The sequence below is a fragment of the Daucus carota genome, chromosome 2 (assembly GCF_001625215.2).
Source record: "Daucus carota subsp. sativus chromosome 2, DH1 v3.0, whole genome shotgun sequence".
Classification (NCBI taxonomy): Eukaryota; Viridiplantae; Streptophyta; class Magnoliopsida; order Apiales; family Apiaceae; genus Daucus; species Daucus carota.
In genome coordinates this window covers 45,328,374-45,343,364 of record NC_030382.2, presented here as the reverse complement: position 1 = coordinate 45,343,364, position 14,991 = coordinate 45,328,374, and the positions used below count along the sequence as shown (strand labels likewise).

The window sequence follows — 14,991 nt, the reverse complement described above, 5'->3', positions numbered from 1 at the left end:
CATGTCCCATTTAAAAGTAGGGTTCACTGGTTAATGTTTTCACTATTTCAAGAGTACAGATTATGTTTTCATGAAATCCTTCCTTTTGAGAACTTCTGATTTCTATAAAAATGGTGACAATTTTAGAATTCTGAAATATTTAATGACTAAAAATTATACGATTACTGCTCCAGATTCTTTGGTTCATAATCTTGAGAGTTGAGAATGAAAATGAAATTTGCACACATTATGTAACTATCAAAACAGATGTCTGAATCACCAAGACAAAAATTTATACAACTGATAAGAATTATTGTTTTGTTTACAAGTAATGCTTAAAATGAGCAGATTGTGTATAGTTAGATATCATTATCAAGTGTAAATGAAGTGGCTTATGGACAAAGAGCCCATTGCATCTGGAAACACTCATATCTTTGATTGTAATGCAAGTCCCCTTTGTTTCTGTTCCTAGCAGGATTGTCCTAGCAACACACTTCACAAAATTTTTGCCTGCAGAGGCCACAACTTCCTATAAATGCAGTAATAATTTAATTCTAATTTTTATGTTTTACCTAAATCCATTTGCTTTGTGCAACACACACTCGAGGTTGTGTTTTTGTATGAAATTAGGTCTGTGACTTGGGTTTATCTTGCTTGAAGATAAGGCAGCTGCGGAAACTATAAGCTTCACCCTGTAACCCCCTCCCCAGTGCTCAGACTCACAAAAAGAACTTCACCATTGATATCTATTGTAACTACATTCTTTTGAAGGTATTCTGGGATTAGATACTTGAAATGATTGCTACAGTTTTTCCGCTTAGCCTGAGAGAAATTCTTAAGTAACATATGGACCCGAAAATTTTATAAGTCAATATTAAATGAGTTGGTTAATGACTCCCAGTTTAAACCAAATCGGACCACGATTATCATTATTTATATTTTGTACGTTTATGATTCTATTGACTATATTTCTTCTATTTCATTTTTCTTTTATTACATGATGCACAAGATAATTTTGGAGTGTATTTGTCTTTGACCTCTAAAATTTTGGTTAATAATGATCGACTAAGATGAGAGCAATGATTGATCAATTATATTTTAAATATATTCTGCTATTATTATTTCAATAGTTACAAATAAAATATTTTATTGGAACGTATGTATGGGTAATAGGCAAAATATTTTAGGCAGACAAAATTAGAGGTTTGGGGTGGTTTAGAGGTTTGACCACTGGAATCCGCTAATATAAGTGTTTGGTAGTTAGCGGATTGAAACAGAGGTTTGGACCCAAAAAACTAATTTTGAAAAAGCTACTTTGAGGTGGGTTAGAGGTTTTGATTTGTGTCAGAAAAAGCTAATCAATCAGCTATTAACCAAACAATTTTACGTGAAACAGCTAATTCAATCCGCTAGTCAAAACATCTATTTCAATCCGCTAGTCAAAACAACTAGTTCAATCCGCTAACAGCTAACCGCTACCAACTAATCCCCAAACAGGACGTTAATCATTTCATATTTGCTCTGATTTTTGTCGATGCTCATTTTTTTTTTACGTGGAAGCTCTAATGTATAACCTCGTAATTGATAGCTTAAACCCTGCCAAACAATCCCTTAACTATTTTACATGAAACGTATTAACCCCATAATTCATAGCTTAAACCCTTGACAGAAATGCTACTCTTCCTCCTCACTCAACTTTATCGCCGGAAAATCCCACCGGCGTCCCTACCCGACGCAAATGGCCGCCTCTTCTCAACCTCCGACACCTCATCGAACCTCCGTTCCAAATACCCATTTCACCCCCCATCTTCTCTAAACCCCACCAAAACCCGACCCGAATCCAAACCCCCCAAGAAACCCAAACCCCAATACAAACCGCCTTCATCTCTCGACCGGTCCGGCAAGAAACCAGTACGGTCAGACCTCCCTTTTGATTTCCGGTTCAGCTACACTGAGAGTAGTCATAAGGTGAGGCCTATTGGGTTGAGGGAGCCCAAGTACTCCCCTTTCGGGCCGGATCGGGTCGACCGGGTCTGGACCGGCGTGTGTGCTCCGGTGGTGAATCCGAAAGTTGCGTCTCTGGATGAAGGGAAGGTGGAGTTAAATTTGGAGGGGAAGAAGAGGAGGACTAGAGAGAAGGTTCAGGGAGTCCCACTTACTAATGCTGAGAGGATTGCTCTTGTTGAGAGGTTTCAAAGGCATAGAACCAAACGCCAGATCAATATTGGTAATGTGTGTGTTTTTATGTTGTCTTGTATATGTGTGTATATTAGTTATTCCATTTGAATGTCTTTTTTTTTATGTGTGTGTTTGTGTGAGTGATTCCAATTCTTGATTGGGTGGTTACTGGTATTTCGGTTTAAAGTTATGATCTTTAGGATATTGGCAACCAAACCTGCAAGTTGTAATGGTACTCTATGGATGGGAGGGACTGAGGATACTATTAACTTTCGTGATTTATGAAGTGAATGAAATAGATGTTGTTCAGGTCCAGGGCGGTCGCAAGATCAGTCATGAGAAGGGCTGCCAGGCTAGGGTGGGAGAGGGGAAATATTTTTATTTTTATTTATAAGTTTATGGTTTATCATATTAAGAAAGATTTTGAGTAGTTTTGGGCAAGGCCACTTACGGGTCATATTGTAACTTGTAAGTACATTCCTGGTTATTAGATTGGTGTCGAGGTATTATATAAAGGGTAGAGGTATTTTAGAAACTCGATAGCTTGAAATTGATATTTGTCTACGTGGGTTGGGATGTAAGGTGCTAATTAGCAATTTCTTTCAGATGGCAAAAGTGAAAATGGGATTTTTTGTATTTTAACTTTTAAGGACATGAAGTATTAAATTGATTGATTTGTAAATGAAGGGGGGGAGTAGAAAACTTGAGATTTTGTTGCTCTGATCGAGATTTTTAGGTGTTTATAGCTTACATCTTATTTTTAAAGTTTTAAACTTCGCCAAAATTCACGGTCATATATTAAGCTGTCTTTTTTTTTTTTTTGTCATATATTAAGCTGTCTTTTGATTGTATATATTTTGTTTTACTGCTCTGATATATTCATGCATGTTCTCTTTTTAGGAAGAGATGGTTTAACACACAACATGTTGAATGATATTCATAATCACTGGAAACATGACGAAGCAGTCAGGATCAAGTGTATGGGTGTGCCTACTGTCGATATGAAAAATGTGTGCACTCAGTTAGAGGTAGTCCATTTTTTAACTAAATTTTGCTTTCCTCTTCTCGTTTCCATATCCTACAGTCATTTTACAATCCCTATTATTGTATATATTTATTATGGTTAAGTTTGTGCATTACATAAATGTGGCATCCTATATATATCCACTGTGAATAGTTCTCCACTTTTTCATGCAAACTGCTAAAGTCTTGGTATGATGTCATCTAATTAATACTTACTGATTGTAATGTCCATCTTCCAGGATAAAACTTTTGGTAAGATTATTCAGAGACACGGTGGTCTACTGATATTATACAGAGGAAGGAATTATCACCCCAGAAAGAGGCCAGTAATTCCATTAATGCTGTGGAAGCCTCAAGAACCTGTATATCCAAGGCTCATAAAAACGACTATTAAAGGCCTGAGCATTGAGGAGACGAAAGAAATGAGAAGACGAGGATTAGCTGTTCCAGCCTTAACAAGACTTGGTACACAGACTTTGTTTGTGCTATTCATATTGTTATTAATTCTAGCAGACTCATATACTATTTGTTGAGATGCAGCAAAGAATGGCTATTATGGCAGTCTTGTAGCTATGGTCCGTGATGCTTTTCTCATGGAAGAGCTGATTCGCATAGACTGTAAAGGCCTTGAAAAGAGTGACTACAAAAAAATTGGCTGCAAACTGAGGGTAATTGTGCCTTGCTCTTGTATTGTAGTTTTGTCTTAGTTTTTCACCTTTATTTATATAAATATTTAATTAATTCCAGTCTTTCCCCGCCTGCCCTCAGAACCATCTTTGTCCATTTTCCGGTTTGGAGCCTTTGTGACTTTACGACTCACTATATTTCCCATATATGTAAACTTCTTAATTATGGTTTCACCTGGCTGGAGTGTCTCAATATGGTTTGCCATGCATCAGCTAGGTTCTGTTCTAAGTCCATTTAAACGTATCTCTACTGTTTTGTTTCGGAGAAGCTTGACTAGTTCATCAGAACTTGCTGCTTGGATCAGGGGTTTTAATATGCACTATAATGGTCAGGAACAGTCTCTTGATTATTGTTCCTGTTCCATGGCTTTTGCTTAAGAATGTTATAAAAATTGTCCTCTGATATTTAAAATACTTTTAAGAGCTTGTTGTACTCTGATTAGACAATCTAAGGTCACTAGTCATTTGCTTTTGCTGGCCTTGTGCAAGGTTATTGTGAAGCAAATGACATCTTAAATTGTTGTTCTTTTCTTTCGCACGGATTTAAACTTTCCACTCTCTTCAAGAATGACAGATACAATTTTGTGCAATGATTTCCTTTAGGTTCTAAATTTTCACTCAACGGCTCTAAATCCTTTGTTTTCGATGTTGACAGGATTTAGTTCCTTGCATCTTGGTGACATTTGGGAAGGAGCAGATTGTGATATGGAGGGGTAACAACTATAAGCCTCATCAGGGCGGGATTTTCCTCACTGAGCGAGAATTATATGATGATCCTGCAGACAGCGAGTCAGCTGTTAACAGGGAAAAACACGAAAACAGTGGGGGGAATAACAATAAACCTCACGAGCGTGGGATTTTCCCTGCCAATGAAGAAGAATTATCTGATGACGGTGCAGAGTGTGCTTCAATTCTAAACGTGGAGCATCACAAGAATACAGATAACTAATTGCCCTAGTCGAAATAGTTCCTTGGTTCAGCACAGAGCTTCAAGCAATGCTAGGTAAAAGCAACAAGACACACCTAAGGCAATTGCGAGCTTGCATATGGACACTGCTGCCTGAATCATCTCATGCAAAGCAGCCAAATGCCCTGATATGGCACACAGTTGGTGACAGCAAGAAGAGGAGAAATTGTCTTTACTGGGGAGTGGGGACACTGTTAAATTGTGTAGTACTCCCTGCATTCCAAAAAATAATAGTCGCTTTGACTTTGTACACGTATTTTGAGGTGCAAAAAAAAAAACATACTTCTACGTGTTATTTTTGAAAAAAAAAAATTCTGAATAAAAATAGAGATGTTAAACTTTTATTCAGAAAAAGAAAATTTCAAAAATAATGTGTAGAAGTATGATTTTTTTACACCTCAAAATACGTGCACAAAGTCAAAGCGACTATTATTTTGGAATGGAGGGAGTATATTAATAGCAGAGAACAGATAGTATTAATTTCCCTGTAACCGATTCATTCTTCTTAAAGTAAATGCTAGTGCAAGGAAGAATATTCCAGCTAAGGTACAGTTACTACAGTGTTGTACAGAACTGTCCAAATTAATGGCTATATGCCCCTCTTGCATAAATTTTTTTAAGAAAACAATTGCATTTGTAGATACTCCTGTGAATGCCTTGACCAATCTGCATTCAACTCCTGGCTGAACAAGTGACAAAAAACTTCTAGAATAAAAATTTACATTTAAAACCATTTTAATACTTCTTTTTTGAAATATAATTTGTTTGAAATTTTAATATGTACTTCTAAGTTGTCTGTTTTGAAATAGGTTGTTTGATTTATTGAAATATGTCGTCTCACTTTTATGACACATGCTTGTAAATCATTTAATCATACAGTTAAAATTATTATTCTCAAATTTTATTTTCTAATAAAGATATATGATTAATATAATAATTAAAAAAAGAAATTTTTAAAAATAATAATTTTAAAATATAATATGAATTTTTTAAAATATATATAAAAAAATTAAGCCAACTATATTTTAAAACGGAATTAGAATGCTCCCTCCATCCCAAATTTAATCAGCTAGTTGACTTTGGGCACGTAACTTAAGGTGCATTGACCGACTAGTTTCGAAATTTATTTTTTTTAATTTTTCTTTTGTAAATAAAAATTTCATATTTAAATTTTTATTTGCAAAAATAAAATTTTAAAAATATGTAATGTAGCTATGCGGTCAATGATTTTTAAAGTGCGTGCCCGAAGTCAACGAGCTCATCTAATTTGGGATGGAAGGAGTATTTTACATGAACATTTGTGAAACATACTCATAATTATTCTTAACTTTATCAGAATCTTGGCTGTCAAATACTTAAAAAGGACAAAAGAAAATGACCGGCACAGATCCAAAAGCACGTGAGAGTATGATGTTCAAAAAACCAAATCAACGGGTATGCAAGTGTATTTATTGATACCATAAAACAAAAGACGGCCCAACTCTGACTAGACTCTCCACCCCGAAAAGCTCGCACACAGTCTCTCCGCAAATCTCTACAAAAATCTCCATATCTCTCTCCACACCACAATTCTGGAATCTACTTCTCCGGTTGACTTTATTCATCTCAATTCAATGGAAGATCAAGATCTCTCCGCCCCTCTCGTTGAGCCTGAGCCCCAGGTGATCCTCACCGTCCATGATGATGATGATCAACGACCCTTTTCAAATCAAGTTCCGGAACACCAAGATAATCAACTGGGTCATCATCATTTTCAAAATCTTGACGACCCTTTTGAGTTTCTTGGATCGTCGTCCGGGTTTGAGGTGCCTGTGTCCACTACTATCGATCCGTTTAGGAACCATACGTTGGAAATTGAAGGGGTTTATGAGTGGGTTAAGATTGTGATTTGTTTGCCTATTGCTGTGTTGAGGCTTGTGTTGTTTGCGATTTGTATGATGATTGGCTTTGTGGCTACTAAGCTTGCTCTTTTTGGGTGGAAGGATAGAGATAATCCAATGCCTAAATGGAGGTGTAGATTAATGTGGGTTACCCGATTAGTCACCCGGGGTATCCTTTTTTCTTTTGGGTAAGCTACTTTACTTCATAGCCTTGCATCAAAACAATTCATACTACAAACTCCACAAATTAATGAATGCCATATGACTATTTGTTTCAGTAAATTTCATGTAGCATGGAATTATTATCATATAAGTGAATCTTACATTTGTGAATTATGAACGGTGTCCAAGAGTAGGACAAGGTCCTCCTTGTGGTCCTAATATTTAGGAATTCTGAGTTTGACATGTGGATTTGTGAATTATGAATACGTGCCCAAGACTTACTAAAAACACTTAAGTTTCCATAGTTTTAGTAGGTTTACATTGTGTTTATGTTAGCTAGCTCTCATGTTTAATAAATAATGTCTGTGCTTTTTCTTCTTTGTTTCCTGCAGCTATCAATGGATAAAACGAAAAGGAAAACCTGCTCCAAGGGAGATTGCTCCCATAATTGTTTCTAACCATGTGTCATATATCGATCCTATTTTTTATTTTTATGAATTTTTCCCCACCATTGTTGCAAGTGATTCCCATGATTCAATGCCCTTTGTTGGAACCATCATCAGGGCTATGCAGGTAAGCTTGTATGGATTTTGTAAGTAAAGTGAATTTATAATGTTCTAATCTATCATAATCTCCAGTTTTTAAAGATGCAAGTCCCTATATTTCCTTTAAGTTTTTTCCTGGACAACCACATTTTTTTCCAGCTGTACTTTTTTAAGGTTCTTCTTTATCCTCTGTCTTTAGGTGATATATGTTAACAGGTTTACTCCATCATCAAGGAAGCATGCTATCAGTGAGATAAAGGTAGAACGATATTATACCTTCCCCATGTAGTATCGTTTTATTGCTTTTCTGTGATAACATTCCATCTCATATTGTAAGCATATTTTTTTCCTTCGTATATTCTTTCCGTTATTAAGAAACTATTGTAATAAAAGAATCACTAGAAGTAACATTTAGAAAAGGAGAGTTTTGCTGTTAAGCCTGACGTAGTAAATTAGTTCACCACATAAATGGACTTCTAGTATCACCACCATCCACTTTCAGATTTGTCTCAAATGGCAAGTGATTGGCTGAAATTTAGCTAAACAGATTACGGTGACAGGATGAACAAAACTATTAGAGCTCTGCTTGGTCGAAAAGAATGCTATTAAGGTTGGAATCGAATTTTGTACTGTTGTCTGATCGTCTAAATAAAAATTTTATCATTTTTACAATTGCATCCACATGGATAAATTATAGGTCAATCTTATTAGTATAAACTTGAATGCCCCTTCATTCATCCTACTAATCCTTCACAAATCCTATTATAGAAAATTTGCATCCTTAGATTTTGCCCTTATACTTCAGTCCCAGCTTCATTTTATTTCTTCCAAACAAACAGCATTAGTAATTTTTATTGAACTATTGAATGTAACCCCCCCTCTGTAGTTCTTAAGTAAGATAAACTCCTGTTGTTGCTAACCTACACTTAGTTCTTTCATCTTTGTAATCGATCAATGTAGTAGGGCTACATTTAGATTTAGTGATCGTATCCTTTAATTAAATAAGAAATATCAACTTAAATAATAAAATAGATGAACTTATTCTAGAATCTTTTAATTGTGGGCCTTTTAAAGCCTATAATACTATACAACCCACTAAGACTGCGGAACCCCTTCTGTAAAGGAAGACTACTATTTAGAAAAATAAAAAGAGGAAGACTATTGGCGTTCAAAAGGGTCGGGTTGGACTCTTAATTAATTTACAAGTTTTTATATTGTGAATTATCTGCTATAAAATCTTCAATTGCTGTCAATATATAAGCTATTTGATACAGATCTGTGTTTCAAGGATTTAAATACAGAGAAAGGCTGGTTGCAATAGATTTCCTCGTGTTCTTTTATTTCCGGAAGGAACCACAACAAATGGAAGATCACTCATCTCATTCCAACTTGGTGCATTTATTCCTGGTTATGCTATCCAGCCTGTTGTTGTCCGTTACCCCCATGTACACTTTGATCAATCTTGGTAGGATTTGTTATCCTCTGCAAAATCTTTATATTTCTCTTATTATAATGTATGACCATCTCTTTTGTATCACTGCCTTTCGTTTCAGGGGAAATATATCACTGGCTAAGCTCATGTTTAGAATGATAACTCAGTTTCACAATTTCATGGAGGTACATTATAACAGCTTTCTTTTTGACTTTTAAGATCATTCATTGAGAAATTAAAGGTTTTTTAACTGTTCAGATTGAGTTCCTACCTGTTGTACTGCCCTTGGAAAATCAGAAGGAAAATGCTGTGCGTTTTGCTGAAAAGGTGAGTAGAAGTGCAAATTTGTGCTCTGACATTGTTGTCATGTGCTATCAATTATTATCTTGTTATATATCGAATATTTTAGAGAAACTAATTCTTGACCCCATTTGCATAAGTATGTTTCGGAACCATTGAAGGGAATTTTTTTTATGTAATACAAGATCGCATGTGAATGGGTTTATGCAAGTTTGTAGGCAAGTAAAAGTTGATCCACAGAGAACTCAAGCCCATCTTTCAAATTAATAAGTTCATCAAAATTTTGCAAACTAAGTTAAACTAATTCCAAGGAATAATTAACAAGTGGAAATAGAAAAGGACAATGGGGGCAGGGACCTTGCATACGTCTTCAAAATGAATGCAGTTTGGATGTTTTTCTTCAGTTTCAGCACTCTTTATTAATGACATTTCTAGGCTAAGAGTGAGCGTAAATATTACTCCCTCCGTCCCAACCAAATGTTTACATTTGTGTTGGGCACGGAGGTTAAGAAAGTAAGTAAAGTAATGGTGAAAAGGTAAGAAAAGTGAGGATAGTGGTGGGACCGCTTGATATTTGATGAAGTGAGTATAGTGGAGAAAAGTAGTGGGGTTAGTTGAATTTTATATTTTAAAATTTTACTATATTTAGTAAGTTTTGAAATGTAAAGTATTGGATGGGACATCCCAAAAAGGAAAGTGTAAAGAAATGGTTGGGACGGAGGGAGTATATCACTACAAGTAGTTTTAAACTGTAGTTCATATCATTTGTTACATTTGCTGTATCAAACCTCACTTATCATTCTGTGTATGTTGATGTACTGTACATGCTGGAGCTATGTACCAACTTTTAAAATGGACTTTTTAAAGTACATGTTTGATTTTAGTATATGACAGACTGACAGTTGCCTATATGTATCTGCAGACAGCTCATGCTATGTGTAGTGCTCTCAATGTCGTGCAAACATCTCATGCTTTCGGGGATGTGATGCTTCTTGCTAAGGCACTGGAATCTAAGAAGGTAAATTGCATAATGGTTTAGTATTATAGTGAATTTGTGATCCTTTTTGCAAAATTATTCCTGGTTCAGGTACAGGAACTACTAGGTTACTAGAAAATATGGCTCAGGACTTGGTTGACTTGATAAAAAAATACCAATGTTCTTATGTTGCAACAGATATATTGGCTTGGTTATCAATATTATCAGCGGGGACTGATTTTTTTATTTTTATTTTTTTTATGTTGCACTACTTACAGTTATTTGGTAGGACTGATAAATGTTGTCTTTCTCTGTTAGAACTGATTCAGAAATATGGTATTGGTATTGATTAGGAATGCCAATTTTCAGTATCATTTTATATTTTTATGTATTACACTGTGATGCATAATTACCATGCTTTTTAATATTTGCTCTTATTCTGTCAGTAGAACTATCACTTTCATCTGACATTAACATATATATCGCTTGTGTAGGAGAACCCGTCACTTTATATGGTGGAAATGGCCAGTGTGGAAACGGTGAGTTTGTAATAACATATGCTATTCAGGTCTCCCTATAATTGTTATGAGGCTGGCCCAACTTTTTTATGTTTTAGTGTATGGTTATTGGCTTAGAAATCTCTTCTTTTGAAGTTAAACCCTCATGTCATGTATAGCAACACTCATTGAAATTTCCCTTCTCTGGTTTAACATAGGATTTGATAATTCACCTGGTAGAAGGGACCACCTTCTTTTACTCGTGACTGTGTTCTGTTACAGAAAGATGCTGACCATATAGTTCTAAATAATATATTGTTCCTCTTTCTCATAATGAACCAACTTGTGCGAGAACAAAATATTAGATTTAGACCGAGTTATTAACTCAGTGTGTTCTGTTAGTTATTGCCTTTTCTTGTGGTATGATGCTCTTTGTTGGTTTGTGCAATATTATCAACTGCAGAAACAGTGATGACATATTGTTACAATTTTTTGATATGGAAGGTTTTTTATTTTTATTACATTATTATGATCATATAATATAAGGCTAAAATACATTACTTCTTAATTGTTAAGTCCTTCTGATAATTACAGTTATTATTTTGGATTACTTGCTGAATCATAGCTCTTCTCTTTTTTCAGTTGTACCATATAAGCTCTTTCGAAGCTGTGCAATTTTTGGAAATATTTCTTTCGATGAACCCAGACAGCAGGTACTGTGACATTGCCTCTTCCTGTTAATCAGGAACATATATAACTGAGAAAGTAACTTGTCTGAATATGTATTGGGTCTTACTATGATAAAAACCAAGTTAGCCTAGAAACTAGAAACTAAGGGTATCAAGAGGACCAGATTAGTACTAATATTTACAGTGAAGATATCTAAATAAGTTGTCAAGATCTCTCAAACTTCATGATCACCTATCAGACTATAAGTGATGTTAAATATATACTGAGTCACTCTGTGCCAGTTTATTCAAATGTATTATGCTAATACCAATTATGTTTATGTGAAATTTCCTCTTCCTAACAGTGGGCACATCGGAATTGATGACTTTTTAAGGGTTATGAGGTTAAAGCATTGTTGCCAGTCTGAGAAGGTCAGCTACCAATTATAGTTTAGTTCGGTAATTTACTTCTGATAATCATATTCCATGTGTATCTTAAGTTTATAATTTATTTTCTTATGAAAGACTAAATTAAACAGATTGCTTTGGAAACAGTTTCTACTGAAATTTCATTACATAATATATAGGTTCCTAAGGTGGTGTGTGAACTAGAGGCTCCAGTTCAACATTTAGTTATGTTAAACAAGTATGGTTGTGGGCAATTTTAAGATGTCTTCTCATGCTGTGCCTTGAAAACACTTTCTTTGTTGCAGATGTTTCGATTCCTTGATGCGAAAAACACAGGTCGGATAACATTTAAGCAGGTCCGTATTAAACCTTTCATATTAATTGCTTAATCTCTACATGTATGTTGATTTCTATCATTTGCAAGTGCAGACAAATTATGTCTTTGTTGAGGCATGTTAAAAGTGCTCTTTTCCAGGCCTTTGTTATCATCTTATATCCTGATTTCTGTTTTAAAATGCACTTCATCAGTCATAGTATGCTGCATGCCAATTATATAATGCTGTACTTGGGACCTGTTTTTTTTAGGCATTTATAGGCATTAAGCCCGCTGTAGCCCTTGACCAGCTACATGAGTAAAAATCCTCCCGGATATTAGATTATAAACTTGATGTATGAGTTTTTTTGTATAATACCTGTTTCCCGACAAATACAGTATTAAAGTTCCTAACTTAACTTATTTACTTTTACGTTGCCTTATTTGACAATAGTGCCTTGTGGTCTGGTCGTTATCGTATATCTATGATGTAGTAATTGATAAAGGTGGTTTCTGATCTGTTTTCCATGATACTTTTGCAAAAAGTTTAAGAATCATATCTTATAGAGGCTATAAATTTGTTTTGTGATACGAGTACTGCTAGATAATATCTCGGTAGTGTGCTATAGTTTTGCTTGACGGTGTTCGTGTAGTTTTTCTTATTCATAAATTAAAATAAATGCTCTAAGGATACAGCAGCAAACTGTGTCAAAATAATTTTTTCGAGTTGGTTCTTGATATACATACACATCCATTGCATGTTAAACTTCTTAATTTATCCTTAAAATATGGCTACAGTTGATAATGCAGCTTATTCAGTTTGGCTATTCCCTTATATAATTACGAAGCCTAAGCTGAGCTTTTTCTTCATTACAAATTACATGTTCGTCGCATGTATATTGCATATTTATAATTTTTCAATATAGGTTCTGGACGGGTTAGACACTCACTAATACCAATTTGCTTACTGTCTCTTGATTACTGTATGTTACCACTGCAGTTTTTGGTTGGGTCGTCACATATCCTGAAGCAACCATTGTTTCGACGAGCCTGTGAAGTAGCATTCACTATATGTGACGCTAATGTAAATCATTACATTACACAACAAGAAGTACGTCTTCTTTAACTTTTTCCTTAGAATGCACTTTAAATACCATGTATTAATTCTTATATGCATCACAGTTGGGAGTTGCCGTTTTGCCTGCAATCCCGGACATAAACGAGGATGAGGTGAGGATATCAGTTACCTCCACATTTTGATAATCGTCTTGATATGTTGTTATTTATATTTAGAAGAAAATGAAGAGGTTTGCAGTTTTACCCATGTCTGAGCTTCTCTCTGTTTTTTTTTTTTCTTTTTTGTCACGTGAAGACCCAAGAAGTATTCAAATTGTTTGACAAAGATAATGACGGGAAGATCAGCAAGGACGATTTCATGACCTGTCTACGAAGAAACCCGCTTCTTATCTCACTTTTCTCATGCCAGTTATCACAAATAGACTTGACCTCTGAAGTTGCTGATAAGAGCATTGAAGAGATGGTTTGATGGATGAACTCTGTTTGCCGATCATTTTTGAAAGTAGTCCAGTCTTGTTAAATCGACCTCCCTTGTATACAAAATTAGTGGAGGTTGCGATGATTTCCCATTACATCGCTTGGGGACTATATACTTCTTCTTTGTTCCTTTCCTTTATCTGGAATGAGGAAGTGATCACTTATGTAACATATTGGATTGCAGTTGCTAGTTTTTGTACTGTTTACCTGATATCATTTTGTTATTGTGAAATACAAATATATTTCCATTCATATCCAAAGGGTGGTGGAATGGAACTTATTTTGTTTTAATATTTAAAGCTTGGAAGTTGGTTTTTGGCGAACATTTTTATTTTATTTATTTTCATGTCAGCATTAGCACATATCAACATAGTATTTAAGCCCGCGTTGCTTGGGCCTTGAATTATATGTTTTTTTTTTCATAATGTATTAAGTTTGTTGTACTAAGTTAAGTTTGTTGTACTAAGTTCATTGCAGGTTCATTGCAGAATGAAAATGATAGCTGTTTTTCACATTTTGGCAAAAGTTCTCTTCCATATTCATGTTTCTATAAGAGATAACATAATAATATTGTACGAAGACGTTTTGAGGAAGCAAAACAAATTGAATATATTGGAAATAGAAAACGTAATCTAAATTATGATCGTAAAGAACATAACTTTAACTTTTCAAATTACATAATATCATTTAATATATGAAAAATCAATTTTTGATAGAGTATTTCTCAACGTCATTGAGCGGCAACGCCTCACACGTCATTTTATTATTTGATAGTCAAAATAATTTAGTACGCCTCGTAATTTCTATTCAAAAAATTATAATCAATAATAATTTATATATATTTCGTAGTCGCAAGAAAATAGTATAGTGTAATAAAAATTTATGTTCGAGTAAGTCTTGAATAAGCCCCTCGAAAACTTCATGTAAATAAACGAATCTTTGTTCTACTTCGTAGAGCTATATTTTCTCGTCCAACTTAGTCCTTTGAATAAATATAACTTTGGTGAATAACTTGATAAAATAAAATTCACATTCAACAAAAAAAACACCGTATAATTTGAACATTTATAAAGTTTGGTTCTTAAATAATATTCATTTATATTTGACAATTGCATAATACTACTACCTTTTTGAATATAAGAAGTCATTTTCAATAATACTACTATCTTTTTATCTGGGCTTAAACACCGAATTTTAACACATTATCGACTTTAAACTGAAAAATGTCTATAGGAGTATTTATAGGTGCAGAGAGACTTGTGTGCTACTTTTTTCCATAATTAAATAATCTGAAATATAATCATATTCCATAAATAATCTGAAACAGAATCATATTAATTTATGCCAAGATATATACCATATCAATTAACCTGATATCTTCATTTGGTAATGTCACATGCGCCAGCACATGATATTTTTTTAT

The 14,991-nt window shown here is 34.4% G+C and overlaps 2 protein-coding genes across 2 annotated transcripts; both read left to right on the top strand.

The window, feature by feature from the left end:
* Window positions 1-1,525: 1,525 nt before the first annotated feature.
* LOC108206328 (CRS2-associated factor 1, mitochondrial) lies at window positions 1,526-5,476 on the top strand. The gene is made up of 5 exons (XM_017376589.2): window positions 1,526-2,206; window positions 3,058-3,185; window positions 3,420-3,645; window positions 3,721-3,848; window positions 4,522-5,476. Exons 1-5 carry the CDS (start codon window positions 1,651-1,653, stop codon window positions 4,813-4,815), a joined length of 1,332 nt encoding a protein of 443 aa, XP_017232078.1. The 5' UTR covers window positions 1,526-1,650; the 3' UTR covers window positions 4,816-5,476.
* An 803-nt stretch (window positions 5,477-6,279) lies between these two features.
* LOC108205703 (lysophospholipid acyltransferase LPEAT2) lies at window positions 6,280-13,891 on the top strand. The gene is made up of 14 exons (XM_017375726.2): window positions 6,280-6,901; window positions 7,268-7,448; window positions 7,620-7,679; window positions 8,722-8,885; window positions 8,974-9,037; window positions 9,111-9,179; window positions 10,075-10,170; window positions 10,623-10,667; window positions 11,268-11,338; window positions 11,659-11,725; window positions 12,007-12,057; window positions 13,015-13,125; window positions 13,197-13,244; window positions 13,387-13,891. Exons 1-14 carry the CDS (start codon window positions 6,447-6,449, stop codon window positions 13,558-13,560), a joined length of 1,656 nt encoding a protein of 551 aa, XP_017231215.1. The 5' UTR covers window positions 6,280-6,446; the 3' UTR covers window positions 13,561-13,891.
* The last annotated feature ends 1,100 nt before the right edge of the window (window positions 13,892-14,991 follow it).